The 22,681-nt window shown below is 38.3% G+C and overlaps 1 protein-coding gene across 2 annotated transcripts; it reads right to left on the reverse strand.

Annotated features, from left to right (window-relative positions):
- Nucleotides 1-1,073: 1,073 nt before the first annotated feature.
- On the reverse strand, nucleotides 1,074-21,571 carry KLRG1 (killer cell lectin-like receptor subfamily G, member 1). 2 transcript variants are annotated; one of them, XM_011953331.1, is made up of 6 exons: nucleotides 21,395-21,571; nucleotides 18,796-18,900; nucleotides 15,805-15,974; nucleotides 2,751-2,851; nucleotides 2,301-2,400; nucleotides 1,795-1,823 (listed from the first exon to the last, which is right to left on the reverse strand). In XM_011953331.1, exons 1-6 carry the CDS (start codon nucleotides 21,474-21,476, stop codon nucleotides 1,821-1,823), a joined length of 561 nt encoding a protein of 186 aa, XP_011808721.1. In that variant the 5' UTR covers nucleotides 21,477-21,571; the 3' UTR covers nucleotides 1,795-1,820. The 2 variants fall into 2 exon arrangements, with proteins under 2 accessions (XP_011808712.1, XP_011808721.1); XM_011953322.1 differs by having other exon boundaries at nucleotides 1,074-2,400.
- Nucleotides 21,572-22,681: the final 1,110 nt, after the last annotated feature.

Raw genomic sequence — 22,681 nt, forward strand, 5'->3', positions numbered from 1 at the left:
CCTCCCCAAAGCACAGACTCTCTCTCCACCCCACACTGTGCTGCTGGGAGACGGGGAAGGGGTGGCACTGGCAAATCAAGACTGTCTCTCCTGCCCTCGTCAGTGCCTCTTTTGTTGATATGATGTTAAAACCAGGTACTGTGACTGCTCATCTGATTTTTGGTTCTTATGAAGGTGCTTTTTTGTGCGGATAATTGTTCCATTTGTATTCCTGCAGGGGAAAAATCAGTGGAGGCTTCTTGCTCCGCCTCCTCCTGTGTGTTCCTGGATTATCTTCATTTTAATTTTGTGACTGCTCTGTTCTTATCTTTAATAAATGTCTTATTCCAAACACTGAATGTCCCAGATATGTTTAATGTATAATGTCCATCAAAGGAGTCCGCTGTGCAATGTAAGTGCTAATCAAAAAATGTTCATTCCTAGTTTTACCAAACTTTATTTCACTAGGTAAGGTACAAGAATTGAGTCACTAACTGACCCCAGCCCTTCATAAATAAGTCTAAGGAATAAATAAGCAAGCAGGAAATAAACTGTTACTTCTCTTGTAACAACCTTAAGGGAGAGAAAGCAATGAAGAACCACACCCAGTTCTGATAATAGGTGGATAAATCCTTATAAAAGGCCTGAACCCTAGTCACAGAGGAGGTCTGCACACATCCTGCCTGCTCAGGTGAGAATTTAAGACCCAGCTGTAGTTCTCCTTTTCTTCTCTTTCAATAAGTAAATGAAATTGTCCACTCTGTAGTGGCCAAGGCATGGCCCACATGGAATCGCTATCATTACATCCTTAATGAAGTGAGAGTCACTACTATCATATCCGTAACTCAGGGATACTTCCTGCACCAGAACCAAAGGAAAGAGATCACTAGGAGACAGGAGCTTGTTTCCATGACTTCCTTCTATGAGCATTTTATCCAGATTAACTGGCCCTTTGCCTTTTTAGAGTTAGCTACTGAAGACTCATACTGGTGAGTTAGGGAGGATTAGGATATACTGTTTTTCTCATCTTTAATTCCTCTAATTTACGGGCTAACAGAAATAACTAGAATGAACAGTTTTCTTTTTTTTTTTTTATTCATCCATTTATTTATTTGTCACTGAATGTAAGCACCATCTTAGGTATTTGGGATACAGTGGTAGATAAGATATAGGCCGGGTTTAAAAAAAAAAAAAAACCATGAAAGATAAAGACAAAAAGATTACAATCCAGGATCATCAACACTACAGAATTATGGTCTATTTCATTACTGCACCTTCTCTCCTTATGTATGTCCAAACTCTACTAAGGAGAAATAATAAAGTTTTTCTTATTTTTGAGGCCTTAGTACCTAAGGTAATCTGGTGATCCAACCACATAAAGTATTTCTGTAAACTTTCCTCTATGAAAATGCGTTATCGAATTGACTGCTATCTTGAAATTAATATGCAGGTCAAACAGTCACAGAATGGAAAAGATACAATCACACATTGGTTAATTCAACCACATCTATGTATACTCAGAAAAAAGACAAAATCAATTAAGACCGGATTTTTGCATTAAGTGTGAAGAGCTGAGAAGGAGGAAGTACCACCTTGCCCTCACTCACTTCCCACAATTTACATTCTCACATTAGTATTGTTATTATTATTTTTTTTAGAGATGGAGTCTGGCTCTGTCTCCCAGGCTGGAGTGCAGTGGAGCAATCATAGCTCACTGCAGCCTCAAACTCCTGGGCTCAAGCCACCCTCCCACCTCAGCTGCCCAAATAGCTAGGACTACAGGTACACACAACCATGCCAGCTACGTTTATTCTTCAGAATAAAGCTTGATTTGCAAAGAGTCACTGTTAGGATAGAAATATACCATCAGGGCTCAGTAATGTACTAGAGGAGTATAGCAATAACACACTTATCTACTACATAGGCAACAGTATATATTGGCATAGATTTTATCAGATTAGCTCAGAATATAATATGAAAAAGGTATATTTTTGACAGAGATGGTTGGGATAGGGATGAGAGTGGCAGCATTAGATGCCATACTGAGAAATACACAAAACAAACTTACCTATTTCAAAAATTTGCTTATATCTGGTCTTTAAACTGTTCACATAATATCTAAATAGTCTCAAACAGAATCCATCAGTTAGGCATCAATCCCCAGGAGGTTGTCTTGCATCTAATGCCATATCTGAGCAAGTTCAGTATTTGCTAACTACATACTCATGGCTTTCCCAATAGCCAGTGGCCAGCTTCCTCCTTTTAGGGATACATGACAGATCTGAGGGTCAGGACAGAGTGGTCATCCATCAAGGTCTGACCTTCTTACACACCCACTGTAAAGGAACTTCACAGCTTGAAGCTTGAAGACTATTTTTGTTGATGGCACCGCATGTCTGCACCAAGCTATTAGAATAAATCCTGTAAGAAATCAGAAAAGTCAATCAGTTGAGGCCGTATGCACAGAAAAGGAGTTGAAAGGCAAGAAGGGATAAAAATTGAGCAAATTCTTTCTCCCTATTCAGGCCCCTAATTCCTCCACACAGCAGAAGAATTAAAATTGTTCATCAGCCTCTCTTTAAAATGTTATCCCTCTTTTTTTTTTTTTTGCCCTTACCCATTGTTCATTCCCTTCCTTGCTCCCTATTTCCTCTCCTTTTCACTTTTTCCTCTCCTCTCCCTCTGCTCTTCTTAATCTATTCCCCAAGTATCATAATTTGGCTTTCCTTTTTCCTCTCTCTCTTTCTTGGCACTCCTTTGAAGCCCCTTACCTTGAGAAGTTTAAAGGTGATCCATCTTCCCACCTCCAGCCAGAATTGTTCCTCAGACCAACCCAGCGAAAGGCATCACTGAGGAAATCTTGGAGCAGGCTCTAAGAGAAAGGTTGAAAACCAAAAAAGAGACCTTGTGTCAAGGTCAAACAACTATTCCTTTCCGCGTTGGATTCCTTATACTAAGTAATTAATTAAAAGACAAACTAGCATTCTTTACACCCTCCATCACCACCACTCTTAAGGACTGAATGCTTCCTAAAATCAGTATGTTGACCCCCTAACCCCTAATGTGATGATACCTGCTGGTGGAGCCTTTAACAAGTAATTAGGTGTAGATAAGACCATGAGGGTGGGGCCTCCGTGATGTAATTAATGTCCTTACAAGAGGAGGAAAAGACCAAAGCACTCTCTCTGCCAAGTGAGGATACAACAAAAAGGCAACCATGTGCAAGCCAGAAGTAGGTCCTCACCAGGAGCCAGAGAACCTTGATGTTGGATTTTCCAGCCTTCAGAACTGAGAGAGAGAAACATCTGTTGTTTAAGCCATCCAGTCTATGGTATTTTGTTAGAGCAGCCCAAGATAAGACAACTATTCACTCTAAATAACTAATTTCTCATTTAACATCTAATTCTAAAGATGTGTTAACTGTAGAGAGAAGCAGCATCCTAGAATTGACCTTTCTATCCATATCTGGATTCTTATAATGTAGCAAATAAGATAATATTACATCTCTACCTTCCATTGTAATTTTCTCCTTAATTAAAGGGAGCACCTGATAGTTACTCAGATTATTTCAAAAGAAAGAAGCTACACATTTGCTGCAGAAGTAATCATCTTTCCCATCCTTAAGTATGTAAATTATGATTAAACCTATAACAATATTCTTGGTTTTTTTTCAAAGTCTCATTTTCCATGTCCTTTTCAATCTTGTATATGGCAAGAAAAAAACAGTTCTTAAGGGAATAAGTTTAAGGTAAAGGTAAAGGTATATTGGCTACACCACTTACGTGTGCCTTGTTACCCAAAAGAACAGAGATAAAAGATGCTTCGATCTGCAAAGTCTGACATTCAAATGAAGAAGTTTATATCCTAAGAGAATTGCCTCTATAAATGAAATAAAATAAAATATTAAAGATTAAAATAGATTAAAATAAAAGGTTAAAAAGATAATCTAAGGTAATTTTGTTGTAGGATTTAGTGTTGGTGTAATTAACAATTACACTTTCAATATTTTCTAATGACAGCTTAATTGGTCAAACATCTTTGGAATAAAATATTCTTTTTTATCTAGAAACTATTAAGAAAGCAACACAATTTCAACTGCCTATGGTGATTATTATACCACCAGATGTCCCATTTTGATGTTGTTTTTGTTCCACTCCTGAAAGATGGTTGCTGAAGAGTAAGAATTTATGGGCTCTGCTCTTAACTGTCTCTCTTTGCCTACTTGGACCCTGCATGAGCACAAATAGAGTTGCTCTTCTAAAGTTAAGAGAAGGCCAGGCACAGTGGCTCACGCCTGTGATCCCAGCACTTGGGAAGGCCGAGATGAGTGGATCACTTGAGGTCAGAAGTTTGAGACCAGCCTGGTGAATGTGGTACAGAACTCTCGTCTCTACTAAAAATAAAAAAGTTAAAAAAAACATTAGGCATGGTGACAGGTGCCTGTAATCCCAGCTACTTGGGAGACTGAAGCATGAGAATCACTTGAACCCAGGAGGCAGAGATTGCAGTAAGCCGAGATGGCACCACTGCATTTCAGCCTCGGTGACGGAGTGAGACTCTATCTCAAAAAAACCAAAATAAAATAAAGAGAGGCAAAAAGCCTCTTTGCACTTCTAGTAAAGACACTACAGGAGAGAAAAGGAGTCTTTTGTGCTATTTCTCATGGTTAGAATAACCTCTATTTTCTCTTCACTGGGTTTCAGTCCTGTTTCCATTCAGGACATGACTGTGGTGGTTCCTAGACCAAGCATTTGAAAAATGAGTACAACTTGTTTATCAATGCTTTTCTTCCCAAATAATCTATTCCTTATGATGACTTTGTTCTCTCAGAACCCAGTATCCTGAAAACAATTATCTCTTACATTTGTATTGCACTCTAAGGTTTGCAAAATCCCTCTACGTTCATTCCCAACATCATTTGAAATACTACACACACAGTGTGGCATTTAGGAAAACAAAACAGAAACAAAATTCTGGAGCTCCTAGCTCTGTCCTTCCATCTGAAGATGAGCAGGTGGTTTAATCTGGCCGAGCTTCAACTTCTTTATGAGCGTTTAGCTTAGATATTTTCTAGGATTCTTTCCAGTTATGAAATTCTTGACAATCTTGGAAGGTAGGCAACTATTATTATCCTCACCTTTAGAGATGAGAAGACGAGGTCATGTGGGTGAAAGAATTCATCCAAGAATTGGATCCTTATCAAATAATCATCCAAGTTTTCTCTCCCAGTGCTAAACTTTTCATCACTCTGTGCCCCTGATTAATGTCCTCCAGTGGTCTCACTTTTCACACAGAATAAAACCTAAAATCCTTACAATGTACGCACAGTCCTACATAATCTAGCCCCTGCTAACCATTTACTCACTTCCTAGGTGCCAGCCACATGAGCCTTCTTTCTGTTCCTTTCACATGCCAAGGTCATTCTTGCTTTAGGGTCTTTGCATAGCTTTTCCCTCTGCCTGGACTATCTTTCCCGAGATTTCTACATGGCTGTCAATCAGGTCTAGATATCAACTCAAATGTTCCCTCCCGAAAGAGGCCTTCCTTAACTAACCAATCTAAAATAGTATTCACATTTACTATGACATCATACTGTTTCATTTTCTTTAAAGCACATATCACCATATTCATTTGTTTAGTTTTGTCTCTTCCGAAGACAATGAAAGCACATGTAACATATATGCAATGTGTAATGATCACAGCCAGGGTAATCAGCCTATCGCTTCAAACATTTACCATTTCTTTGTGTTGGGAACATTCAAAATCCTCTCTTCTAGCTATTTGAAAATATACAATACATGGTTGTTAACTCTAGTTACCCTGCAGTGCTGTAGAGCAAGGGTCCCCAACCCCGAGGCCATGGACAGTACCAATCTGTGGCCTGTTAGGAACCGGGCTGCAGAGCAGGAGGTGAGTGGCTGGGCGAGCCAGCATTACCGCCTGAGCTCTGCCTCCTGTCAGATCAGCGGATCAGCGGCGGCACTGGATTCTCATAGGAGTACAAACCCTACCGTGAACTGCGCATGTGAGGGATCTAGGTTGCCTGCTCCTTATGAGAATCTAATGCCTGATGATCTGAGGTAGAACAGTTTCATCCTGAAACCACCCCCCACAACGGTCCATGGAAACATTGTCTTCCACGAAACAGGTCCCTGGTGCTAAAAATGTTGGAGACCACTGCAATAGAACATTAGAACTTATTTTGCCTATCTAGCTGTGATTTGTATCCTTTAACATAACTCTCCCTAACCTCCCCTTCCCCAGCCCCTCCTAGCTTCTTCTATCCTCTGTTCTGAGGTCAACTTTTTTTTAGTTTTCACATAAGCAAGAACATGCAGTGTTTAACTTTCTGTTCCTGGTTTATGTCACTTAACATGGTGTCCTCTAGTTCCATCCATTTTGCTATGAATGACAGGATTTCATTATTTTCTATGGCTGATTAGTATTCTAGTGTATATCCATACCACATTTTCTTTATTTCGTTTTTTATTATTATACTTTAAGTTTTGAGGTACAGGTGCAGAATGTGCAGGTTTGTTACATAGGTATACACGTGCCGTGGTGGATTACTGCACCCATCAACCCGTCATCTACATTAGGTATTTCTCCTAATGCTATCCCTCCCCTAGCCCCCGACTCCCAAACAGACCCGGTGTGTGATGTTCCCCTCCCTGTGTCCATGTGTTCTCATTGTTTAACTCCTACTTATGAGTGAGAACATGCACTGTTTGGTTTTCTGTTCTTCTGTTAGTTTTCTTTATTCATTTATTTGTTGTTGAACATTTAGGTTGATTTCATATCTTGGCTATTGTCAATATTGCTACAATATACATGAGAGTGAACATATCTTCAACATACTGACTTTATTTCCTTCAGATGAATACCCTATATATGTAATTATGTGTCAATTTTAAAAATGTTAATAACAAAATTAAATTTAAAATATCATTTTCCTTAAAAATAAATAAATTAAATAAAATGTAAACATCATAACAGCAACAACTTTTGACTACCATATCCCTAGCACCTAGAAAAATACATAAAATTACACTCAATAAATGCAGACCAGGCATAGTGGCTCATGCCTATAATACTAGCAATTTGGAAGGCCAGGAGTTCAGAACCAGCCTGGACAACATAGTAACACTCTATCTTTACAAAAATTTAAAAATTTAGCCAACTGGTCAAGGTGGCATGTGCTTGTAGTTTCAGCTACTTGGGAGGCAGAGGCAGGGAGGAGGATCACTTGAGCCTCAGAAGTTTGAGGCTGAAGTGAGCTATGATCATGCCATTGCTCTCCAGCCTGGGTAACAGAGTGAGATCCCATCTCTTTTTAAAAGAATTATGTTTAATAAGTATTTATAGAAATAAAGAACACACAATCAGGTATTATGCTGCAAGAAGTTAAAACCCTCTGAACACAAACTCTACTTCTTACTTTCTCTCTGTAAAACTCTTAACTGTGCATGCTGGGGGTAAGGAGGTAGACAGGAGAGTGAATGAAGTATATGACAGATGAAATGACACTGTAATTTTCAACATAGCTTAAAATTTTTGCATTTCTTAACCAACTTGTTTAAAGAATTATTTAAATTAGGAAAAAAAGAATGGATTTTTTTTTAATATTTTCACAAAATTGATGTAGTAGTGATAGCCACGACCTAAAAGATTCAAAAATAAATGTTACTGCATTCAAAGTATATAAAATTTGAGTATATGTGAATCAAAAATTGTAAACTAAATATTTGAAAAAATAAATCAATTAAAATTAACAAAAGGAATGAAACAGTAATTCCCAATTTCTCCATTGGAATTATGAGAAAAATAGTCCATTTCTTTTTCTTTCATTTCAAGAGGAGGAATAGCAGCTAATGAAGCACAGAAAGTGATAAAGATTTGCTCAGAAACTTCAATTAGAGTCTGAAGAGCTAGGATTGGGTAATGCCCACGTACAAACCCCAATCCTGTGCTCATTTACTACCCTCAAGACCCATATAATTCTAAGTCACTTGATCAGTCAGTCCTTTTACAACTTCTCATTGGTGAGGGTGGATATTGAAAATGTTTATTATGGCACCTTCACTCGAAAATCTTCCACTTGGAAGAGGCCTTCAAAACCATAGTGCTAAAACCTATGTACTCATGGATGTCTGTGTGTGTGTGTGTGTGTGTGTGTGTGTGTATTAGAGTGAGAGAGAGAGAATATAGAAGCAGCATGAAAGTAGAAATTGTAGAAAGTATAACTGTAGAAACAGCATGAAAGTATAAATTAGTCTGCTGCAGTGGCTCACACCTGTAATTCCAGCACTTCGGGAAGTCATGGCAGGAAAATCTCTTGAGCCCAGGAGTTCAAGATCAGCCTGGGCATCATGGCAAAACCCCGTTAATACAAAAAATATGAAAATTAGCCAGGCAAGGTGGCACATGTCTGTAGTCCCAGCTACTTGGGAGGTTGAAATAATAGGATCATTTGAGCCTGGGAGGTGGAGGTTGCAGTGAGATGAGATTGTGCCATTGCACTCCAGCCTGGGTGAGAGTCTCAAACAACAACAACAAAAGTATAGGTAAAGGTGGTAACAGAACTCTTGTCACCCAGAGAAGGTGTGAGCTAGAACACTTAGGTGTCATGTCACTTAGCGTTTGTAATGTTTGCTTATATTTTAGAAAAAATGCAAACCCTAAAAGCAAAGTGAAGATAAAATCCAAACAAACAAAATCAGGTGCACTTTTTCTTTTCTTTTCCTTTTTTGCTTTTTTAGTTCAACATTTATAACTTACACACACACTTCTGTATGTAACATTTTTAATTGAAATTAAAATATCATTAAGGCACAAAGCATATTCCTTAAACTTCCAAATTAACATGGTTTACAGAATGTATGTAAGTTATTTCAACCCATATTAAGAAAAACTAATAATACATGGAAACTATAAAATTATATCTTTTGATTAGCCAACTTAATTTTAGGGAATATAATGTAAATAAATGACAGCAAGCAAAATGATTTCTATAAATATGCTCATAGCTCATGACAATTGAAAATAAGTAGAATTGTATCTAAGAATATGAAAAGATTTAAGCAATAGTGAAATGATGCAGAATGTGTAAAAATAATGTTTAAAACTAAAATAAAATCTGGTTGCAATTTTTTATTACCTGGAATAATTTAATGCTTAGCAAAAACCAAGAATGAAATAATGCTATTTGATAAAAGCAGAATATAAAATAACGGGTTCCAAAACGCCTAAAAACATAGGATAAAGGTATTTTTCAACAGTATAGCTCTGTTTTGTCCCGCCAAACCCGTGGCTAAAATCATCCTGAAAGCAGCGACAGAGGAATTGCCACAAGGGAGAGCCTCAAACCATCATGAGATGGGGCTGGTTGGGATACCATAGAGTAAAGCACTCAACGTCAAGGTGATCCGTGCAAAGCATTTATTACGGGAACTTACAGAGGGCTGCAGCAATCCTCACGATGGACAGTCAGAGAAAAGGAACATTTGACCTACGTACGTCCACAGCAAGGGGGTCAGAGATGGAGCTTTTATGAGGGTTTAAGGAATCTGACTTAGGGCTGGGGCTACTTTATTTCAATGTTTTGAGCTGCAACCTAGATACCTTTATCAGTGACTGGAAATGTTCAAGGCTGGGGTTTGGGTTGGAGCCTGCAGGGGAAAAACCTGTAGCTGGGTGGGTCATAGGGCGGTCAAGGCCCTCTGCGATTTTCAGCCAATGTACAGAAAGAAAGCCAGGAACTGGGGAACCCTACAGCCTCATATTTTCAAATAATATCATTATTGTGTTTTTCTTCAGACGCTTTTTCAGGTGAAGTATTTAAAGCAAAGGATGTAATTACTAATTTGAAAAAAATTACAATACAGAGTACTCATAAGGTCTAAAAATAATTATGTCTATTGCTTTAAATTTAGAGATGTTTCACTTGAAAACACGTCTCAAGATTGAGTAAAAATATGAAGCGTATTACTTGAAAATGTAACTTACAGTTTAAAAATCAGTTTAGCCTGTTTCCAGACTTTTCAGATATCCTATAATATGAACACATTAATTACCATCATCTAAAAACATGCAAATAACATTAAGAAATTTCAAAGGAAAATTTGACAGGTTACAAATTACTATAGCTTAATATCAATAAGAATTTTTCCTATAATTTTGTGTAAGTACACAATGCTAAAAGTCAATAAGCTCTACTCTATCAATCATCATTTGCTCCTCTTTTTAAAAGCTCGTGGAAACAATGTCCGTCAACAGATGGATATCCAAGTTCACAGCAGCCTTATTCTCAACAGGATAAATGGATAAATGGACAAATAAAATGTAGTATATCCATAAAATAGAATGTTATTCAGCCATCACTTTGATACATGCTACAACATGGAAGAACCTTGAAAACATTATTCTAAGTGAATAAGCTAGACACTGAAGGACTGAATAGGCAAATTCATAGAGACGATAAGTAGAACAGTGATCACCAGGAGCTAGAGGGAGAGGAATTATTGTTTAAGAGGTACAGACTTTCAGCTGGGGATGATGAAAAGGTTCTGGAGATGATGGTAGTGATGGTTGTACAGCAATAGGAACGTACTTAATGCCACCGAATTGTACACTTGAAAATGATTAAAATAGCAAATTTTATGTTATGCATATTTTCCCACAATTTTTCAAGTTAAAAAATAGTGGAAATATCCTAGCCTATCATGCCCATCCCTTGTTATGCAGTTCACACTAGCTGCTTAATCTGATTATAAAGAAGCGTGACAAAAAATACACATTACCAGACTGTGAAGACCTCCAGAGTAAAACAGTCCCCCTACCAACTACCCTGTTTCCAGCCATTTCTTTGAATCTTCTGATATATCATCTCAGATTTCCTCATAAACAAAATACTCAATTCAACAAGTCATAATTTATTTTGTGATGTATCTTTTACTGAAATTGTGTCTTGGGACACAGAAGAGCAAAGTAAAAGTTATTTTTGGCTCTGGACTTTATATTGTTGTTTGAGATTTTGGGTTTTTGAGACAGAGTATCATTCTGTCTCCCAGGCTGGAGTGCAGTGGCCTGATCTCGGCTCACTGCGACTTCTGTCTCCAGGGCTCAAGTGATTCTCCTGCCTCAGCCTTCTGAGTAGCTGGAATTACAGGCGTGTGCCACCACGCCCGGCTAATTTTTTGTATTTTTAGTATAGATGGGGTTTCACCATGTTGGCCAGGTCTTGAACTTCGAACTTCAAATGATCCACCCGTCTCAGCCTCCCAAAGTGCTGGGATTACAGGTGTGAGCCACGGCGTCCAGCCAGTCAAAAAGTTCTATCTTCACTTTGTACATGAGGAAACTGAGAGTCAAAAAGGTTAAGGAAGTTGCTGAAGTTCACACAGCTAGTAAGAAATACAGTAGAAGCATACTCATGACTGTCTGAAAGAAACCAAGCTGTTTTCATTATCCGATTAAAAATATACAGAAAAGTGACCATGTTACCGTAGTGTTTGTATTGCTGTACCCAAAGATGGAAACCTTGGGTATTATTAGATGTAAATCCTAAATATGTGAAAAGCCCATGCCAGAAGTTCAGGGAATCCCAAGTTTAGGAAGACAGGTAAAGCTGAATGAGAGGTTGTTACAACAGTAAAGGTGGATCATATAATTCCAAATTACAATAATGAGGAAGAGAGATATTATAGGGCAAGGAACATCAGAATAGATTTAAAGAAATCAAAGCAGTTTCACTGGGAACTCACTAATGAATGCATACTTTAAAATAACATACCAATAACTATAAGGAATCAGGGCTAACAACATCCAGGATGAACTGAGCTTGGTGGGGGGAAAATGGCAAGAAAAATCAAGAATTTGAATATATCCAAACATCTAAAGATATACTCAAAGGGCAAGAAGGAGTAAAGGCTGATGCTATAATGTTAACACAAAAATGAGAAAATAACAGAGCAATTTAATTTCCATTTTGTTTTTATTTTCTCTATCAAGAATAATCTTAAGGTCCCAGAGAGAAAAAAAGAGACAATAAGTAAGCATCTCACTATTTTAAATATATTTAAGCCTATAATCCCAGCACTTTGGGAGACCAAGGTGGGAGGATCACTTGAGCCCAGGAGTTCAAGACCACACTGGGCAATATAGTGAGACCTCATCACAATAAATAAATTTAAATCTCCACGGTCATACAATGTACATTCTGTATGTCAAATTCAAAAAAAATTTAAATATGTATAGAAAAGAAACCAGAAGACAATTAGTAGAAAAAGTTATCTTGTTGAACATGTGCAAAATGGATTCTGGAAGCTGTCAAATACAATATTTCTACAAGTGACTTTGAAGGTGAGTTGATGTGAATTTTTTTTTTTTTTTTTTTTTTTTGAGACAGACTCTCACTCCATTGCCCAGGCTGGAGTGCAGTACTGTGATCTGCACTTGACTTCCTGGGCTCAGGCAATTCTCCCACCTCAGCCTCCCGAGTAGCTGGGACCACAGGTGCATGCCACCACACCCAGCTAATTTCTGTATTTTTTTGTAGAGGCAGGGTCTCGCCATGTTGCCCAGGCTGGTCTTGAATTCTGGGTTCAGGCAATCCACCTGCCATGGCCTTGCAAAGTGCTAGGATTACAGGCGTGAGCCACTGTGCCCACTGGAGTAGAATTTAAAATTTGGCTCTGCCAGATTTGTAGCCTTAGACTTATACTCATTAATTCTCTGATTTTTTTTTTTTTAAACAGTGTCTCACTTTGCTGCCTAAGCTGTAGTGCAGGGGTGCTGGTCTCAGCTCACTGCAGCCTCCACCTTGTGGGTTCAAACGAGTCGGGTGCCTCAGCCTCTCAAGAAGCTGGGATTACAGGTGCACAACAGCATGCCCAGCTAATTTTTGTATTTTTAGCAGAGACGGGGTTTCACCATTGTAGCCAGGCTGCTCTTGAACTCCTGACCTCAAGTGATCCACCCATCTCAGCCTCTCAAAAGTGCTGGGATTATAGGCAGGAGCCACCACGCCCAGCCAATTCCTCTGAATTTTATTCATTCACCAACAAAATGGGGATGTGGAACTCTATTTTTCAGAATTGCTGTGACGATTAAGAATACTATACATAAAGGCCAGGCGTGGTGGCAGGCGCCTGTAACCCCAGCTACTCGGGAGGCTAAAGAGGAGAATCGCTTGAACCCTGGAGGCAGAGGTTTCAGTGAGCTGAGATCGTGCCACTGCACTTCAACCTGGGAAACAAGAGCAAAACTCCTTCTCAAAGAGGAAAAAAAAACAAAACAAAAGAATACTATACATAAAACACCTGGCAAAAGCAGGTGCTCAATCCATGGTAGCCTCTGTTATTATTGTACACTTTGCTGTAAGTGATCTAAGATAGGAGGTGAACTTTACTTAAGTATCTCAATGAAAGATGACCATTTAACAGCATGAGAGGGATATTTTCCATAGGCCTGTAGATTCTACATATAGCAACGAAATTCTCTAGCAGCACTTTCCACCAATGGAATGCCAGTTTGAAAAACTTCAGTTTTAACAGATTCATAGAGCTCTCTTTTTTATTTTTACTTTTTGCTCTTTTGGTAGTGGCTCAGACCCCAGTATGATACTAGAAACATTGTACATACCTCAAAATAGTATGTAAATCTTGCCCCGAGAACAAAAGAATAGTAACACTAGAACAAGAGACGCAGCAGGTCACGTAAAAGTCAATTCGGTTCTACAGAATCTGACAAAAGTCAGAGCAAGAAAAACAATCAAAGCAGAGAATCAAGTAAGATTCCAGAGGAGTGTCAAAGGTCAAACTTATGACATCTAGCAGGGACATTCCACCCTCTCCAGCACTGACCTGGCCCCACGGATCATTAAGAGAAAATAAACTCAATTTGGAAATGCAGTGAGTGTAAATCTGCTGGTTTTACTCAACAGTAGTCTCAGGAATGGCGGCATGTAAAGAAACAAAGGAAGGACAAAATCCCTCTAATGATCCTGCCCTTCCTCTGGGTACCTCAGAGAAACAGCAATATTGCCATTTTCCCAGATGTTCTGTGCCTTTCATCCTTTCCCTCCTCACCTCTCATGATCACACTGTGAAATGTATAGTAGCTGCTACACCACAATTTTCTGTGGCAGTGCCTAGCGCTATGACTCACGACTCCTGTTTATCAGTTTTGCCCTCAATGTTTCAAATTCATGGCTCACTTCTGCTATTTACTTCAGTCAGCTCGAATCCTGTCACTATATCAGAATGAGAATAGGGGTTGCTACAAGGTCCAGAAAGCAAGGCTATTCTGCTGGAGGCCATAAAACTAAGATGGCATGTTTAATGAGTATGACTCAATGCATTCTGCCACCTCACTTAGAGAAGACTTAAAAAAAAAAAAAAGTTAGTCACATATGTGGAATGATTTAGATTCTATGTGGAATTCCAAAGGAGTAAGTGTTTCTTTGACAGAAAGCAAGAATCTGTATGCTTTATATAGGTAGCTGTATAGGTAGTTATAAAATTTAGGAACTATATGTTCTCCCCAGCTGCTTTAGAGTAACCTCTGGATTTTTTCCAAGGTAAGTTAATATAGTTTAATTCTCAATAAACTGTTATCTGTGACTAGATTCTACCCAAAAAAGAAAACAGAAAACAATAGCAAAACACAAAAATCAGTATTAAGTTAGTGCTAAAGACGAAACTAAGATTTCTTGTTTTCCTTATAGATATTATTTATGTTGACAAATTAGAATTTGATTGATTTTTATACTACGCAACCTCAGGATGTCAATTCCTTGTGTTGCCTTGAGATGGTCTAGGACCAATAGCAAGTTCTTTTCCAAGAGATTGCTGGGTGGATAGGAAATCTGAGGGGCCCGAAGGAAGTGGAGGCCACCACACACACACACACACACACAAACACACACACAAATACACGTGCTTATATCCCAACTTTCTCGACACCGCAATCTGGAACTTACTGCATTCCAGTGAATAAAGGGAAAACTTTTTAAAAGAAGGCATTTAAGCCCTTATCACAATCACTCTGTCCCCGTGATCTCTGTCTTTCCCTCCCTCCCAAGTTCCACTATATAAGAATCTGCTGCCAGGCCTGGCACGGTCACTCACGCCTGTAATCCCAGCACTTTGGGAGGCTGAGGCGGGCAGATCACGAGGTCAGGAGAGCGAGACCGTCCTGGCTAACATGGTGAAATCCCGTCTCTACAAAAATACAAAAAATTAGCCAGGCGTGGTGGCGGGTGCCCGTAATTCCAGCTACTTGGGAGGCTGAGGAAGGAGAATCACTTGAACCTGGGAGGCGGAGGTTGCCATGAGCCGAGATCATGCCACTGTGCTCCAGCCTGGATGACAGAGGGAGACTCCATCTCAGAAAAACAAAACAAACAAACAAAAAACAACAATCTGCTACCTTGTTGTTGGACCTGTATGTTTCCGGACCTAATACTTCTTTTAACTAGAGCTGTATTTCAGGTCTAATTCCTCTCCAAAACACTCACCATCCTTCTGCCTCCTTGCCCCTCATACACACTTACATGCTATGCAAGCATCTGGGTTGCTGTAACTGAGGTTTGTTGGAGCAGACAACATAAGAGTAAAGAGTGGGGAAGGAGAGGAAAGAAGGCAGAAGTAGAGGAAGAGGAAAGAGAAGAAGAGGGAAGCGGAAGAATACAGTATCCCCCCCAAATCACAGATTCCTTCTGTTCCTCAAAAGAGGATACATGATCCATTTAAACAGCAGCTAAGAAAAACAAAACAAAATAAAAACAAAACAAAACCCCTACATTTTCTAAATGTTTGTATTTACCATTTCCTGTTTGTCCGTTATCATAAGGAGGTGTGAGTCTCTGGCTAGGCAGAATTCCAGACTAGAATTCCAGTCCTTTTTCTCCACTGAGAAATAATAACAACGGTTACCATATTTCATCCAGTGGTCTGGGCAGCTAGGACAGTTCGCACAAGTAGAGTACTTGGAGCCTAGGAAAGAAGAGGACCTGGTTCACATATTTATGGACCACTCAGTCTTGGAAATGAAATGGGAGATAAAATGGAATATGGCAGTCCCAGGTCTTCCCTGCTCCACCACTTTTCAGATTAAGGGTTAGAGAAATGTGTAACAATGCATGGTCTCAATTTGAATACCTCATAATGTCCACCCCCATCATCCACTAAGTATGTATTCCACTACACAAGAATAGGACTATAACTGAAGGAGCAAAGAAGAAAATGTAGAACAATCTGCCTGAAAACTCTGGAGCAAGTACTTTACTTGTGCTAGAGATCTCTGTGCACATGTAATATACACATACCAGATAACTGTGTGCTTGTATGATATGTGTCTGTGTACTGTCTTTGCTCAGTGTATACATTGCATAATTGCATAATGTATATTACTTAAATCAGGCAGAATCATTCAGAATGCCCAACCAAAAATGCACAAAAAAAAAAAAAGAAAGAAAGAAACTAGGAAAAGCAAACTTAACTAGAATGAAAGGTTTTGCTTTTTTATTATCACAGATGTAACTCTTACCATTGAAAACTGGAAAAAAACACTTACACTTCAGCAAAAAGAACTTACATTGATATTTTTTAAAAAGGGTTTTCTGGCAGAGAAGCATAACAGGTGCTAAAGAGAAAAGTGATGGAATGTTCTAACCAAGATCTTTTAAATACGGAAGATCCGCATTCCTTTAAAATGGTTGGCTCATAGTTTTGTTAAGATGAAAGGGAACTGGCCAGGCATGGTGGCTCACTCCTGTAATACCAGCATTTTGGGAGGCCGAGGCAGGTGGCTCACATGAGTCCAGGAGTTCAAGACCAGCCTGGCCAACATGGTGAAACCTCATCTCTACTAAAAATACAAAAAAATCAGCCGGACATGGTGGCACCTGCCTGTAATTCCAGCTACTTAGGAGCTGAGACATGAGAATCACTTGAACCCAGGAGGCAGAGGTTGCAGTGAGCCAAGATCACACCACTGCACTCCAGCCTGGGCAACAGAGCAAGACATCGTCTCAAAAGCAAACAATCAAAAATGAAAGGGAACTGAATATGCTTTCAAGGTAATTCCAACCAAGATTCCAAAATTCTACTGATTTTCTACTTCAGTTTCAATACTTAAACATATTTGCATAAACTCACTGTAAGCACAATTCTACAGTAAGCAAGTATGAGCCATTATATTCCATGAGCACATGTGTAGATACATAATTGCAGAATACAGTATATATCTACTCTAGATTTGGGAGTTCCAAAGTGGGGAAAGTAGTACTTTTCATATAAATATTAGATAATTGTTCTCTAGGAAGACCTGGCATACAACCAACGTAAGTTTTGGAGATCAAGCTGTTAAATTGGCACCTTATAGATTTGTGCTTTTTCCATATGACTGTGACATTAGTCAGCCTGGATTAGAAATTCCCAACTTCCCTAGGAGTTCCTTTTTGTCAAAGGTCAGACTTGGATCTGAGGTAGAAACCTTGGAGCTAAACTCTTAGAATCCTAATAAATCGGCAGAGCGCAGTGGCTCACACCTGTAATCCCAGCACTTTGGGAGGCTGAGGAGGGCAGATCACGAAGTCAGGAGTTTGAGACCAGCCTGGCCAACATAGTGAAACCCCGTCTCTAATAAAAATACAAAAAATTAGCCAGGCATGGTGGCGAGTGCCTGTAATCCCAGCTACATGGGAGGCTGAGGCACGAGAATCGCTTGAACCTGGGAGGCAGAGGTTGCAGTGAGCCGAGATCACGCCATTGCACTCCAGCCCAGGTGACATTGCAAGACTCTGTCTCAAAAACATTTTTTTTAATTAAAAAAAAGAATCCTAATAAATCACTTCTGTATAATCTGTCACTATCATCCCCTAAAAACATAAACCTAAGCTAGGACTCTAGACTGTAAAACAATAAACTGAGAGCCCTCTAGATCACTAGATTTAAGGACCTAGAAGAACTAAACTTAGAAAAATTCGTTTTAGAAAATGTGAAAGCACCAGAATGGCAAAAAAAAAAAAAAAAAAAAAAAGTTTAATTACATTATGATATATCTATTATGTGAAAAGTTAAACATCATTAATATTATAATTCAAATATCACAATACACATGGCGGTACAAAAATGTTTCTGGCAACATAAAATTAAAAAGCAATATAAAAATTATGAGCATACTACGATAAGAACTATTCTCAGCCTTGCATTAGAAGAAAGAAAGGTGGGAGAAATTTTAAAAGGACTTGATTGCAGTTCTATTAAGAAAATATGGTCAGGTGCAGTGGCTCACACCTGTAATCCCAGCACTTTGGGAGGCCAAGAAGGGCGAATGCCTTGAGCCCAGGAGTTCAAGATCATTCTGGGCAACATGGTGAAATGCCTCTACAAAAAAAAAAAAAAAAATTAATAATAATAATAATAATACAAAAATTAGCCAGGCATGGTAGTATGTGCCTGTGGTCCCAGCTATTCGAGTGGCTGAGGTGGATCACTTGAGCCTAAGGAGGTCAAGGCTGCAGTGAGCTGTGATTGTACAGTGGCACAGGGTCCACTGGTATAGCAGCACACAAATTTATCACCCACAGCCTGGGTGACAGAGGGAGACCCTGTCTCAAAAAACAAAAAGAAAATACACGCTGACACAAATGCACATGGTCAAAGATGAGGAGGCTATAACCAGGAAATAGTTGTATAAAGATGTTGATGTATTTTGTTTGAATTATTTTTTGATTTTTCAAAGCTCCTGCTATGTTATATTGCTTTTATAATATAAAATGAAAGATTAATTTTGGTTTAAGTTTGCACTTACCCTGGCACAGGATCCACTGGTATAGCAGCACACTCATAAGAACTGCAGTCAGAAGCCCCAAAGCTATTGCCACAAGGCAAGAACAAGAAGGCCTGGAAGAGGCAGCTGCAAAAACAGAGAGTCAAAGAACAATCCTGAGTCAGAAGATAGGTTGAAAGAAAAGAGAAAGTCAGGGAAGGATACCGCATCTTAAAGCAGTTTGGCCTAATGGAAACTGAGATCCAGGCCATAAAGATTCCTTTTCTAGATGTATCAGGAACTTGCTCTAAAGTCAAAAGTAACCGCTAACACCTGTATCAAACAACTTACTGTATTCATCAAGATAAAGAATGCTTTTTTCCTTTGAAATTGTGACTTATACTGTCTCATACTCAGGTGGTGAGAATACAGATTGGTGCCTCTTTGGAGGACAATTTGGCAATATCTACCAAAATGGCAAAGGCATTTACCCTTTGACCTAGAAATTTCTCCTTAAGAAATTTTTCCTACAGATACTCACACGTGCAAAATGTCATATTTATTCGTGGCAGCAATATTTGTAGGAGGAGAAGACTGAATACAATCTACATTCTATCAGTAAAAGGCCAGTCAAATACATTTTTGATATATCCAGAAAGTGAATATACAGCTTCTAATAAAGACTGGCTTTTTTTAAAACTGATATGGAATATTTTGTAAGATATATAGTCAAGACAAAGGAACGTTCTGCAGAACAGGGTATACAAATATCTCTGCAAACACACCCAAGAATCTGATAACATTGTTTGCTTCTGGATGGAAAAAACAGTCAGTGGAGACAGGATAGGAAAAAGACTTTTTACCTTATTTTCTTTTGTACCTTTTGAATTTTGAACCACGTAAACATATTATCTATTCAAAATTTAAATACATAAAATTTAGATAAAAATAATCTACATTTCAAAAGTGCTTTGTATACTGTCATTATTAAAAGAGCAGTAAGTTTAGGTTGATACCATGTTTAAGCATAGGACACTACTTCATGTTAGCTATGTTGCACACAACCTAAATCTAAATTTTAAATTTGAAAAATGGAAGTATTTTCAGCAAATCTTTATTTTAAAATCGAAGGTATCTCATAGTCCGATAGTGTAGAAATTACGTGTAACGAGCAAAACTCTGTGAAGTAAGATGACATTTAAGTTCTAATTTTGATTCCTTTGTTTAATAACCTTTAATTAGGAAATTAAACTTGCCTGTTTGGGCTTCAATCTTCTGTTTACATTTTAGATAAATTATTCTATCTATGTGTGTATCTATGGAGTATTCTAAACTTCTTAAAGAAAAAAATGTATAATGAGAGATGCCTTCATAAAGAGAGAATTCTGCATAATAAGTATTTGGACTGATGAATCCAAAGGCATTAGATTTCTAGTAAAACTTTTAAAAAGACATTTGCATCACAGAAGAACATTTAATGAAATACACAAATGTTCATTCTTGTGTTATGCTAAATTTAAAAAAGGTATCAAAGCATAATTGTATTTGTGTAACCACAAGCCAATTCAAGAAGTAAAATAAATTTTTAAAATTTACTTTAAGTGTACATTGAAAGCCTCTAAATAGTTCCAAGTAGGTTCCAATTTATCACCAGTTGTGTGTGTGACCTTGAACATACACTTTGAGATATACATTACTTCTAACTTAATATTTCTATTCCTTAGAAATTGACACAGATATAATTCAAAAATAGGAAAAGATTACACAAATAAAGATGTCCAATGCTGTATAATTTATAGTAATAGAAATAAGTCTAAATATCCCAAGTATACTAGAATGATTTAGCAAATAAAGGCAACACTCTCAAAAGACATTAAAAATTATAATAGTAAAACTATGTAGTAAAAAGAGAGAAAGCTTAGGGAACTACCCTAAGGAATATAGCTTGTGGGAGTTTACTGCCTAAGATACAAAATCAAGGATTAATTTTGGCATTTACACTATTACCTGTCTGTCTCAGATAATGTTCTCTCAGGGCTCTATGTAAAAATGGCTCTTTTGCCTTCAAATCCTCAGTCACAGAGACTATTATCTGTAGTGTTCTTGATACTTTTTCTTCCCTGTTTCTTCCCTGTCACCATTCTAGTGCAACACTGAAGTTAAAAAAAAAAAAAAAAAATCTAGATATGTAAATCAGTTTCTTTCCTGACAAAACTCTTACTATTATCCACCAGCAAAACTATTGGTGTCCTCCTCATTCCATAGTCAGAAAACAGCCATACTTTCAAACAGCTGGTCCAAGGTTACTCCGAATATAGCTAAAGAGATCAAGTTCTCCCAGCAAAGTTCCCGCTAGAGCTAGGAGCAGGAAGGAATAACGGCAATGCCCTCGGTTGGGTTTCTAAGATGCGATCAGAGAAGTGAATGATTAGAAAAGGGTTGACCTGAGGCCTAAGATCGGATCCTGTACCATACACCAATTTTTCATATTCCAACTCTGGACTTTAAACTGAACCAAAAGTATTTTCTCAAATTATCCTCGATTGTTCTGCATCCTCTGCTTTAAACTTATTTTACGCCCCATTCATCCATAGCCTACAGTCACTATGCATCGTCTTCCATGCTACCTTGGTTAACTCACATTTTTGCTGTGGTCCGTAGTCATTCTGGGCTTGGGTTGCCGTAGGCAACTCTAACATGGAATAAATAACACTGTCAGTCATCTTCAGCTAAGATCTTTCACATGCAGTTGAGAGAGTTAAATTATCGAAGTGTGAAGGGATATGTATCAGTCAGGAAACAGCCCAATCTCTAAACTGCTAGCAGGAAACTTGACAAAAGCAGAAGTAATTTTTCAGGAAATGATTCAAATTTGGGGACTGCCTATAGAAATTAATATTTTAGGTTGTTATTTTTTTGCCCCATGATACTCTAGATGCTCATTAAATATATATTGAACTGATTCCCCATGTCACCTAATTCTGTTGAGCAAGGAAAAATTGCTCTCAAGTCCAGCAATTTCAGTTATGGAAACTAAAATAAAAGTGAGAGTGGTTACTAGCTACGAATTTCTCTCAGAATTTTTTCTCTGCTTTGTTTCCTTCTGAAAAATGTATGTGAAATGAGACTGTATGTATGTATAGATGTATACCAAAAGAGACTGATTTCATCATTTCTTGGAACTTTTGGGCAGTGATAAGCAATAATGAAATGGACTGTTGGGTGCATGCCTGGAATCATGGGAGAAATGGACTATTGCCCAGATATGTCTTGTGAATATGACATAACCACATCTTCCCCAAAACATTGTTCAAATTGTGCTATCATCTTTACCCTTCACAGTATCAGAAATTCCATTAAATTTTTTCTGTTGTCTTATTTTTACAAGCAAAGACGACTAAAAAGAAGAGCAAAGTAAACAAATACATTCTAACATCTTAGTAACTTATTTTTAGTAGGTGAAAAGTTAATAAACAGTTAAAGTAGGCCAGGCGTGGTGGCTCACGCCTATAATCTCGGCACTTTGGGAGACTGAGGCAAGTGAATCACCTGAGGTCAGGAGTTCAAGAACAGCCTGGCCAACATGGTGAAATCCCGTCTCTACTAAAAATACAAAACAATTAGCCGGGCATGGTGGTGGGCGCCTGAAATCGCAGCTACTCAGGAGGCTGAGGCATGAAAATCGCTTGAAACCGGAAAGCAGAGGTTGCAGTGAGCTGAGATCACCCCATTGTACTCCAGCCTGGGCAACAAGAGTGAAACTCCGTCTAAAAAAACAAAAAGTAAGGAAAACAGAAAGGGTATTGAAACTTCTAAGAATGGATAAGATCATCAGGATAGACTGTATAAGGATAAAAGAAGAGAAACAGGGAGGGCATATTAATAAAAACAAATATATTTCTGCCTCCAGTCATGACAGAATGGCATT

This window comes from Colobus angolensis, unplaced genomic scaffold (assembly GCF_000951035.1).
Source record: "Colobus angolensis palliatus isolate OR3802 unplaced genomic scaffold, Cang.pa_1.0 Scaffold11, whole genome shotgun sequence".
NCBI classification, from domain to species: domain Eukaryota; kingdom Metazoa; phylum Chordata; class Mammalia; order Primates; family Cercopithecidae; genus Colobus; species Colobus angolensis.

Excerpts from the sequence above, each read along its gene's own strand:
- KLRG1 (XM_011953322.1), bottom strand. The coding sequence starts at position 21,476 with ATGACTGACAGTGTTATTTATTCCATGTTAGAGTTGCCTACGGCAACC. Across the intron at positions 18,901-21,394 it reads CTACGGACCACAGCAAAAAT|CTGCCTCTTCCAGGCCTTCT; the intron begins GTGAGTTAACCA and ends CTGTTTTTGCAG. Across the intron at positions 2,852-15,804 it reads TAACGGACAAACAGGAAATG|AGCCTGCTCCAAGATTTCCT; the intron begins GTAAATACAAAC and ends CCTTTCTCTTAG.